Raw genomic sequence first — 12,073 nt, forward strand, 5'->3', positions numbered from 1 at the left:
TTAGGATTCTAGTATGATTCGGTTATCTAGATTAGTTAGGATTTAGTTACCTAGTCAAACTCTATTACCTTACAATATTTCTCTATATATATTCCATGTAATCAACCCATAACATAATGAAGGTTTCTATCACGTATTATTATTTCTCTCTTTCTCCTATTCTATTCTTCCTTTATGGTATCAGAGCACCAGGTTTAGGGTTTTTTTCTTCTCCATGGCGGTGAAAACCTAGCCGTCTTTCTTCTCCATGGCAGTGACCACCCAATTTTCTCCCTCCCCCGTTGGTGGTACTCTTAATATCTTTCTTTTTTCTACCTTTTCCATCTTTTTCTATCTTTTCAATGAACACCACCCGAATTTTCTCCCTCCCCCGATGGTGTATCTTCTCTCTATTTTTTTTTTTCGTTTTTCTTCTTCTTCCTCTTTTCTTCTCCATGGTCTAAAACCTAGCCGCCGCCTCTTCTCTTCTCCATGGCCGGCGAACACCACACAATCTTCTCCCCCCCTCTCTCATCTCTTCTCTCTATCTCGATAAACCAAAACAAAAAAAAAAAGTTGCTTATTTTTCTCTCACCTGTTATTATTATTATTATTTTTTTTTAAATTTGGCAAATATTTCAACAGAGGAAGTCTCTAGCGTTGTGTTTCGTGACTTCTTTTCCAGTCTTCACTTTTGGAGTATATTCGTTCCGACTGCGGGAGCGTGCTAGCAAGTGATTGTCCAGTCTTCACGTTCGTCACGTTTCGACTGCGGGGGCGTGTTAGAGAATATTATATTATAGAACTCTCCTAATATTAGGATTCTAGTATGATTCGGTTACCTAGATTAGTTAGGATTTAGTTACCTAGTCAAACTCTATTACCTTACAATATTTCTCTATATATATTCCATGTAATCAACCCATCACATAATGGGGGTTTCTATTCTATCACGTATTATTCTTCCTATACCTACAGGTTCTCCCTCTCAAGTTAACTTCCCCTGATCATGTCTACAAGGGAGCGAACTTGTTTATCCTATGCAATTCAATAGCCTTATTAACATTCTATTTCAAAATGACTTAGCGAAGACTTAGTAAATAAGTCAACGTAGTTATCGTGATTCATAATCTGATCATTATTGTTAAAGCTCTTATTGTTGCTGATTGAAAAAAAAACTCATAACTCTGTTTTTGGCGTTGTCATATTTAATGAAATTCGTCTTCATTTACTCCATACATGTTACATTACAGTCAAATACAATCTCGTAAAATCTTTTGTGCTAGCGAACTCACATGAATCTCGAACATGCTAATTATGGCTTCACGCCAAGTACATTCACGTATTACCTCGTTAAGCTATAATATATGCATGATTCGACAATTTGACAAGTATGGAACATTTGACAGATCTCCAAGACATAACTAAATCATATTGATCAGTACATGAAATTAAGTACAATAATACACATTTTGCCGTTAGATATGGCACTTCAAGCGCTAACACCTCCCATCTTCTTCCAATATAGCTAAATGATTAAAAAAAACTCATATTTAATATAACATTTATAATATTATAAATAAATTATTCTCTCTATTGATATTTTACATGTGCCACTAAAAGAACCAGATACTCCCATTATCTTAATAATAAAATAAATTAATTTGTAAGCAAGAATACTAATTCTACTCATAAACTCGTACTTCACTACCTTGCCCTATTTACTATCCATATATATATCAAGTGATCCCAAACCCCATATAAGAATATATGTGTTATCTCTCTCTCTCTCTCTCTCTCTCTCTCTCTCTCTCTCTCTCTCTCTCTCTCTCTCTCTCTCTCTCTCTCTCTCTCTCTCTCTCTCTCTCTCTCTCTCTCTCTCATTTCTCTCTCTTCTTGTTTGATTTCTTGGTAGCTAGTCTGAGGCAGATTTGTGTATACTTAATTTTGTTCTTCACATCTTGATCTGCTTTTAGCACAAATTCTTTCCTTTTTTTTTTTTCTCACCTGATTGATATTTCTTTGTGGAGATTCATACATATATAGGTAAGGTTAATTACATATATAAAAAAGGGAAAAAATCGTCTCGATATTCGTCGATCGATCTGACTAACAATGTCTGTGGACGCTGCCTCCGAACGTGTTTGTTACGTTCACTGCAACTTCTGCAACACCGTTCTTGCGGTATATTAATTAATTAACTATATGTATTCTTGTTTTGATCTTTCTGTTTGATTAACTCTGCATGAGTAAATTGGTTAGATCCTTAATTAAAAAAACAAAATTGTTTATTGTTTCTTAATTAGTCGAAACTTCTGCTAGCTAGAGATTTAATTTTGAGATAATTTTAATTTTCTGATGAATTGAGAATGAAATACTATTGACTTTGGTTAGTACTTCAAATTTTTAATATATATATATATATATTTTTAAATGTATTATTTTATGTCAAAAACTGACCCCTAGCTCTCTTTTCTTGTTTTATACATGTTCTTACTCTTGGATCCATATATGTATATATACATACAATATATACTAATTTGTAGGCAAAACGCACACCTTTTAGTGTGTGGAAAAATGGGTATTTTACTTACTAAAGTTTTATATCTGGTTGGGATCTATATTTAGGTTTTTTTATGTGATCAGATCTCAGCTGAGAGCCCATTCTTTAGCCAGAAGGGAAGTCTCCAAATTAAAGAAAGTCATGCCAATATATATATATATATATATCGAAAATGGGATTTTTATTATTATTATTATTTTTTTTATGTTTATTGAACTATACAAAGTAGTATTTAAGAAGGTTGACAGGCCACCATTTGTAGACACATCCAAAACCTAGCTAGTCGTCTATGATTTGGCAATACGTATACATATATGTATGTATGTATGTATGTATGTATATGTGTGTGTGAATGTGTGTGTATGTAGCATGTGATGGGATGGGAGTTTTAACTGTCTCTATATATTTTACAGTCTACCTATTATATGCATACATTAATATATATAGTACCAAAGAGCTACACTAGCATAGTACTACACATAATAATATTGATGATGATGATGATTCCATCTTCTTCTTCCCTTATATATATGGACTTTTGATGATTTCTGTTCCAGTCACGTCCTTTTCGATCCCCTCTCTCTCTCTCTCTCTCTCTCTCTCTCTCTCTCTCTCTCTCACACACACACACACACACAGACACACACACACAGAGTGGGCGGTGAGGAGAGAGAAAGTGAGGGTGACAGAGCACCACAAATTAAAGTGAGAGCGCCCAGGAGCACTACTTACTGAGAGGATTCCAAAAGAAAAGAGAGATATATATAGATATTAGATAATGGCATCAATCATATATATATATATATAGGCTTTGCAATTAATTTAATTGATGATGCAGCCTTAATTATGTAGTTGAAGAATCAATTATATATATATGAAAACCTAGACTAAGAAACACAGATACATTAATTATTATACATATATAGGTTTCATCAGGCTTTGCAATTTAATTTCCCACTATTTCTCTTTTTAATTGTAATTCATATGATTTGAACACACACACTGCAAATATTAAAAGGGGTAGGTATATAGGAATTAAAGTTAGGGTTTGTGTGTAATTAAGTAATTAAGAAGATGGAATATATATATATATATTATATATAAAAAAAGAAAAAATAATTGGAATGAATGAATGGGGGCGCAGGTTAGTGTTCCATGCAGCAGTATGTTGAGCAATATAGTGAGAGTTAGATGCGGTCACTGCTCAAATTTGCTGTCTGTTAATATGGGATCTTTGCTTCACTCTCTTCATCTACAAGATACTAATTTCCAGGTAATATATTATATATATATTACATTCTTATTTAAATTACTAGCTAGGTTACACTTAATTCTTCTGCACTCTTTTTATAATTAGCTAGTTCATCATCAAATATATATATATATAGACCTTGATGTACATGCATGCATGTTTATATTATATATAGGGTAAACTGCAAACAACATCCTCAAATGCTAGCTTATAAATTATAAACCTTTAATTTGTTCTTCGGTTTTTTTTTTTTTTTTTTTTTTAATTTCTTCGGATATATTATAAATAAATGCAGTAGGATCGGAGGAATGAGAAGAGTGTGTTTGTGAGAGGTCAAAGCCTAGCTCGCTATTTTGCAGCCATGGAGAATTCAGAGAGAGAGAGATTGTTAGTTGAGTGTTTTTTATGTGGTGAAGTGGAGTTTTTTAATTGGCTAAAATTATATATAAGAGTAGAATTTGAAAACATATGTTTGTGTGTATAAGAGAGAAAAAAATAGCCTATAACCCTTTAGTACATTGTTTATTATATTGTTGCATTTTATAGATGGGAAAAGAAAGAGTTTAATTTGTTTTGAATCTCCAGAAACAACCAGCAACGGCGGGCTCGTCTTCAACAACGTGCAAAAGATTTGGTTCGTTAATGGAAATGACGACCACCACTAAACATCATGAACAACGACCTACCACGACTACTACTCCAAAATGCCGTAAGAAATTGATCTTGATCGATCATACTATTAATTCAATTATTGTAGTACGTATATATCTTCGCTATTCATAAGCACACACATAACCACACACCCACATTGGTGTGTGTGTACCTTAGCTTCCTCACATGATGCATGTATGTCACATATATCATTAATATTTACCCCTTATTTAATTTAATTTACAGGCTTACATACAGCTGATGATGATTGATTGATTTCCCTAGCTAAATAATTCATTCATTAGGTTTTCAAAAAGTGTTTAAAGTAATCTCATTTAGCTGCGCCACCAAACATATATAGCCTAATTACATATATATAATCTCTTTTTTCCACAGCTCCACTTAAGAGACAACGTGTTCCATCAGCATACAATCGCTTCATAAAGTATGTCCTACATTCATTTTATATACATACATACATATATACATATATGAATTATGTTATTAATGTATATATAATTTATAGAGAGGAAATTCAGAGGATAAAGGCCAGCAATCCTGAAATGCGTCATCGTGAAGCTTTTAGCACGGCTGCAAAAAACGTAAGTCGATCGAATTATATATAATTATTTGTGTAATTAATTGTTTTGGATTATATATATAATAATTAATTAATAAAATAAATAAATAAATAAATGCAGTGGGCACATTTTCCTGATATTAATAATTATGGACTAAAATTGGGGGCCAACAAACTTGCTAAATTAGATCACCATGCCGATGCTGCTGGAGGAGATCGATCAACCCACCGCTCATAAATCTCTTCCCTTCTACTATATAATGATTATATATATATATATATATATATATGAATTTAATATCTTGTTAAACTACCTTCTGCTGTGTGTGTGTGATTATTTCCAGTTGATGTGAATTCAATTAATTAATAATTCATTGCATATTATATATTTATGCCTGTGTATATATATGAGGACCATGTACGTACATTGATTACCATAACATATAGTGCCCTACATTCAAGGGTTGCACTGTGGTCCGACATATATATAGATATACATATACGTATATACATACATCTACATGATTGGCTTCCTCAAATTACTAAAACAGCCACAAAACTTTTCTCTGTGTGTCTCTGTGCGAGATATATAGATATATATTGAGTATGCATGCATATATATATATATATATATATATATATATTAATAAAAAAAAAATTAGTACGTAGATGGTGGGTGAGGTTGATAGGTACAGTTCAAGTGATGATGAGTCATATTCAGTGCTTATTAATAATATATATCATATCGAGAAAGTAAGACCCAAATATAAGAATAATTATTTATTCGGATATTTTATATATATTTATATTATATATTAGTAATAATAATAATAATTAAGAAGGAATAATAATAAATTGGTTGATGAGATGGTAATAAAAGATAGAATCTGAAACGTCAAATCATGTCGTTGGGGTGTTGGAATTTAGTGGTGTTAAATAAATAAATGGGTGTGGGCTGCTTTCTGCTTTAATTATTAGTAATTTGGTTTGCAGCTTTTAACATACATGAGCAGCTGCTGTCATAAAACCTGCACATGAATTCTAGCTCATTAATTCAAACAAATTAGTTACCTAGCTCCACACATGAGTCATAACTACTCATAACACACACACACACACACACACACACACACACACACACACACACACACCCGGATGTGTGTGTGTGTGTGTGTGTGAATTAACACTCTTAGTTTATGGGCTAATTTTGCTATAGAATCATCCACATTTAATTTTTATCATTAGGGTTGCTAGGCTATTTTCTATGTGCACCCTAATTGACTACTCAAAAGCTTTTGCAAAATTTGAGGTGTTTACCTAATTATCTTTAGATACATTCATATTGAATTGAGATTCTTTGTTTAAATCGTGTAATAAATGATATATGGAATTATAATCTACGTTTCGTGTAGACAACCGTGGTGTAGTTAATTACTCAAATTTCATATGAGATGAATCATCATTTAATACACAAGGTTAGTTGTTGCAATCAGTTAAAGTGAGTTCAAACGGTTTGGTGGGAGGTGGAAAGTCGCATATTCAAATTGAAAAAAAAAAAAAATTAATGAGCACACTTTAAATAGTATTGGATGGGTAGCTCGAGTATATAATTCATAATCAAGTGTGAGCTTAAGTGCAAAGCCACACTGCGCTGCCGCCTTCTCGATTTGTGCATGTGTCCAGTGGGATTGACATTTTAAACACTAATTGGTGTTTAATCCCTACCTTTTCTCAGTCTCCTTCTTTTTCCAAGTGTGGTAAATTTTGAAACATAACTTCTGAAAACTATATATTAAAAAAAAAAAAAAAAAAAAAAAAAAAACTCTAGTTTTCCAACAACTCACTCAATTGGTTCAAAACATTCAAAAATTCCTGTGTCTAAAGTCTAAAAATTCTCTTTTCTTTCGTTCGGTGTATTCCAAAACTTGTTGGGTTACTTATTGGAATCGTTAGTCATTGTATCTTGAGAGACAATTGTCATAATCAAAACACTGTTACAAAACATTTTGTCTTAAGGAGAAAGAACGTAGTTCTTACCTCAAACTTTTCTTCATTACTAAAACTTTTATCGAATTTCTGTCCAAATTCTTCATCTCGAAATACACACAGATACAACAATTATATTAATACATATAATTATTAGCGTACAATTATTATTTGGATAAGAAATGAATTTGAGTGAATTAAGTTTAATTTAAAAAAAGAAAATTGAAGGTAGAAAAAGTGTAGGGTACATATGTAATTAGGCCCATAAATTCAACTTCCGGGCCCGTGGGCCGTAACCAACAATAGTCAATCAAAGGCCCAATCTCGATCAATATTTCAATTCGCCGGCAATTTGTCAAGAGAAAAAATCAAAATCTCCGATGGGTGACAACAGTGGAACCACCTCCTCCGCCAATCGACCCGCCGCTGCTACCTCCGCCGACGAAGATCTGCTGCTCAAGAAATTTTTCGCCGAAGTCAGCGAGGTTGAGCGCGATAACGAAGTCAACAGGTTTTTCCTCTTCTATATGCATATATAGGTTTCCGGTGGAAAAACAAAATTCTTCTAATTTCTTCAACTGTGCTTGTTTCTGCGCTATATTGATATAAAAATCATGAAGGTTTTTGCATCATGTAATTGCTGAAATATATATATTTGAATGCGTGAAGGAAATATATAGAGGTTTGTAATTGTATCTAGATATGATTGGAAGTGAAACGAACGAGTGATTATGAGGAGAAATTTCTAAAAAGGAGAAATATTGTGGATAATCCTATCCTAATTGTTCGAGCTGTGGGTAGTGGGAATTTAAGCTCAATTTTTATGTAGGTTAGGTTATTTAGCAGGATTCATTTTTTTATTTCATGCCAAAATATGTCAATAGAATCCAATGTTTAAGATTTCGACTAAAGGGCTGTAATTGCTCGTTATTGTGGCTTCATTTCGTCATATTCAATCTTTTTTGAACTTTCTGATAGTTGTGTATTTTACCCTTCTATACAATTACTGAAATAAGGTAATGAAAGTGCTTGAGCTTTTGAGCTTCATATTTTAGATGTATGATGCAACGGTTATCTTCATGAATAACCAGTTGTTACTGTCATTATCTACAGATGATCCGCGAATCATTAAGGCCTTCGCAATAAAAGAATCATTAAGCTGACAGTCTTTGTAATATAACATCTGATGTTAGTTTGTGTTCAGTATGAGATGATAACCGCCCCGTGCAATCATATTACAGAATTCATGTTAGAAGTGTGATACCTAAACACAGGAACCAGTGGACTTTCTATGTGATTATGTTTGGAACATATTTTTCTTTTGTTTGAGACTCAAGATTTTTATTTAATGAACAAATTGATGTGACGAGTGATTTTATAGTCTGACTCACGTGCAAGCATCCTTAACTACTGATGATTTACTGCTTGCTGAATATCCAGTAACTTTTGTGCTGCTGTAGGATCCTTTCATGCTTCAAGTTAAATGCTTTTGAATATCTTAACCTACCATTTGATTCATCTGTAGATGAAGTGAAAAGACAATACCGTAAGGTAATGTGTTCGTCTTATGAAATTGTTAAGCATTGTTTATTGGTATCATTTGAGAAATTATGAAATATGTTTAATGTTACTTTCTCCTCTTACAGCTATCTTTGCTTGTCCATCCTGATAAGTGTAAACATCCCCAATCTAAGGAGGCATTTGGAGGTAAATAATGTTTTATTTTGTGACTCCCTGCACTTGAGCTTGTAATCGGACCTTTTTTAGTATATATTTGTTTAATCGCTTGATTTTGTTAGGATACAAGAAAAATAAATTCTTAATCTAGAATTGCTTTTTTCCCACTCATAAGTTCGTTTTGACGGAATTTCTGTATGAGCAGTATGTCACTGTGGCATACACTAGAACTTAGAACTGCAAGTTAAAAACGGTTCTATGATCATTGGAATCTGCTAACCCATCTGCTAAATAATGTAGTATTTTATAAAAGAAGAGTGGTTCTTTTTTAACTTTTAATATAACTAAGAACCTAAGCACTTCGAATAAAGAAATTCATTATGCAGGGTAGTTATGATCAGCCATTTTTCTTCTTGTATGCTAACAATATTTTTCCAATCTATTAGTCAAGTTAGGCACTCTATTCCGGAGTACTGCTTATTTGATACTCTTTTGAAGTTTAGATATTCAGTATAGAGCAAAGTTTTTGAATGTTCAGTAGTTTTTCTGACAAGGTAAATCAGTATTATTCTATTGCACTATTATTAATTAGTGGAAGTAATCTATATTTGGTGCTAGTGGTGATCCTTATCATATATACAATAGTAGCTTACACAATATTTGAGTTTGCGAGGAGGAGATGCTGTTTGATCAATAGATCCAATTTTTACTCTTTGGTGACAGTATGGACTTAATTAACAGGTTTATGCTATCTATGTGCGTCTATTTCACAAATTATGTGTTGCAGCTTTATAGACTGTTCTTATATATGGTTAAAAATATCATTATTGTTTTCTGGTTATTGGTTGCACAATTAAACTTTTATTTTTGATTTAGCGTCTTTCAAAATTTTGTTTACCTTAACCTACATTCTTTTGTTTTTTAACAGCATTAGCAAAAGCTCAACAACTATTACTCGACCCTCAAGAGAGGGAGTATCTTTTAAACCAAGTTACTGCTGCAAAAGGTTAGTCCTTGAGTTTATATTCTTCTATCTCTCTCACATATTTCATTTGTTTAATTATTTACTCAAGACCTATTTTTCCAATTTTGCCTCATATTTTGATATTCTCTATGATTAAAATATATGTTTTAGATTCAACTGGTTGTCCCTTGATATTGCCATTTTAAAACCGGGTCTTTGAATTACATAATTTTATTCAGTCATATCCACTACAGAGGTGCACTCTGAATAAAAGCCAATGAAGCAATCCAAAAAAAATGTTATTAAAACTGGGAATCCCGATTGTATCAGCCGTTAATGAATTGAATAATCTAAATAAATGCTAGACGGTAGTTTCAGCAACTGCCTTTTCCCAGTTCAAATTCTTTTCTTCTGTTTTATTTCATTGGTTGTCCTTATTGATGGAGAATGATTTGATTTTATATCTTATTCGTATTTCATTGTAACTAATGTCGTATTGCTGTTGCTGGGAAACTTGAACTATGCCGTGTTGCTGGAAAGATTGTGAAGGATACTCTTCATGCACTTTGTCTTACGCCATTTATTTTTTTGGTTTCTCATTTCTCAATCTGGTGACATACTACAGACACAAATAATTGTTATCCACGTTGTCAGTTCTCACCTAAATGGACCACTAAAATGATATATTTAGGCTTATAAGAAGTATCTGCAGATTTCTATGTTTCTGCTTCTAATACTAGTTTTCAGTGATCAATCTCTAGAGAGGCTCATGTTTCTAACTATATGATGCAGATGAACTTAGATCAAAGAGGAAGAAGAAGCTGAAAAAAGACACTGCTTCGAAGTTGAAGTCATTAGTGGATGAGGTAAAATCGATTCGCATATTATGCTTTCTTGCTTAATCTTTCTTTTTGTGTTATTCACTAACTGAATCTGTTAGTTTATATTGACAAGCAGAATTTAATCGATCCTTTGTCTTTCTCTTGGGTTGTGCTTTTCACCTTTGTCCCATGCATGCATCCCACTATTTGTTTCTAGTGGATTTTCAAGAAAGACATTGCTATAGCCCATTTCTATGATTAAAACTTGAACTTTATAGTAGTTGAATTTCCAGACTACAAATGGCAATTTTGATGTTTACACCTTCAAACAATGACAGGGAAAATATGAGCAGGAATTTGAACGATCAGAGGAATTCCAGCAGCAGTTAAAATTGAAGGTTCGAGAACTTCTAACAGACCAAGAATGGAGGAGAAGGAAGATGCAAATGAGGGTATGCTGCATTACTGTGTAGTCTGACTGTAAGACAATTTCCTTATATACCACTGATGGTTGTACTGTATTTGAATATTGCAGATATCAGAAGAGGAAGGTAGATTAAAGAAAGATGAAGAAGAGACAAAAGAGCAGTGGAAACGGAAGCGTGAACATGAGGAACAATGGGAAGGCACGAGAGAAAAAAGGGTTAGTTTCGCATGCATATGTGATTCTCAAAGGGTTACCCTTCTAATTGCTTATTTTTAAGTATATATAATCTGTGATGTCGGGACTGAATATAAGTACGTTCTGAAATATGTACTGATCATGTTGCATGAGGCTTATTAATATTTTTAATTTTATTTTTCTGTGATATAGACATGCATAAAGAGGTTCAGGATTTCGTTTGTTAGCTGAAATAGGCTTTTGCTTCTTTAGCATATGTATTTTAATCATTAGTATTAATATTGCTGCTGTCTTGGTCGAATCTGAGAAGTTGAAAGAAAAATGTCTGAAATACTGAGAAATTCGTACAAGCAAATGCCTCCATTTTTAACTGAGTTTAATCCTTTTTTTTTTTAAATCGACTATTTATTGACAGGTCTCCAGCTGGAGAGACTTTATGAAGGGTGGAAAAAAGGTAAGATTGTGTTTCATATTTGATTTGGTTATGTTCCAAATTTAGCATAAATGAGGTGGCTTGAGCAATTTTTGTTTCTATTAATCATAAAGGTTAAGAAAGGAGAGCTTCGACCTCCAAAGCTGAAAACAGAGGATCCAAACAAATCGTACGTCCAAAGGCCAGTGAAACGAGGGTGATTATTGTGGGCCCTTGTGCTTTCTCTGGTTGACCAGGTGTGATATTACTTGAGAAAGCTTGGTAGCCGTAGTAATAGAAACTGTTCATTAACTTGTACCCTTTCAGTGGCTACTAATTTAAGATGGCACTTTTCACTCGAATCTTGTTGAGTGAAAGTCCTCGCATTGTACAATTATCTCTCCAACACTATATTTACCGTGATGCTTTCGTATCCCAATGTATTTATTCTGTTTCATAGAGTCAACTATTAACTTCGGTATTTGTCACTTTTTGATGATATTCATATGTACCAAATAATTACCAAAATCTAACCAGCAATCAATAATTTGAAAAACGATAAATTG

General features: G+C 32.9%; 2 protein-coding genes across 2 annotated transcripts; both read left to right on the forward strand.

Annotated features, from left to right (window-relative positions):
- The first annotated feature begins 1,954 nt into the window (after nt 1-1,954).
- On the forward strand, nt 1,955-5,427 carry LOC105959026 (axial regulator YABBY 5). The gene is made up of 6 exons (XM_088813004.1): nt 1,955-2,163; nt 3,687-3,815; nt 4,380-4,503; nt 4,842-4,890; nt 4,972-5,047; nt 5,147-5,427. The coding sequence occupies exons 1-6, from the start codon at nt 2,095-2,097 to the stop codon at nt 5,261-5,263; spliced, it is 564 nt and encodes a 187-aa protein (XP_088669130.1). The 5' UTR covers nt 1,955-2,094; the 3' UTR covers nt 5,264-5,427.
- A 1,930-nt stretch (nt 5,428-7,357) lies between these two features.
- LOC105959025 (Chaperone DnaJ-domain superfamily protein) lies at nt 7,358-11,973 on the forward strand. The gene is made up of 9 exons (XM_012983044.2): nt 7,358-7,522; nt 8,472-8,562; nt 8,658-8,718; nt 9,617-9,694; nt 10,445-10,518; nt 10,812-10,925; nt 11,009-11,116; nt 11,511-11,549; nt 11,642-11,973. Exons 1-9 carry the CDS (start codon nt 7,392-7,394, stop codon nt 11,726-11,728), a joined length of 783 nt encoding a protein of 260 aa, XP_012838498.1. The 5' UTR covers nt 7,358-7,391; the 3' UTR covers nt 11,729-11,973.
- The last annotated feature ends 100 nt before the right edge of the window (nt 11,974-12,073 follow it).

This window comes from Erythranthe guttata, chromosome 14 (assembly GCF_056151865.1).
Source record: "Erythranthe guttata isolate IM_541 chromosome 14, IM_541, whole genome shotgun sequence".
Taxonomy (NCBI): Eukaryota; Viridiplantae; Streptophyta; class Magnoliopsida; order Lamiales; family Phrymaceae; genus Erythranthe; species Erythranthe guttata.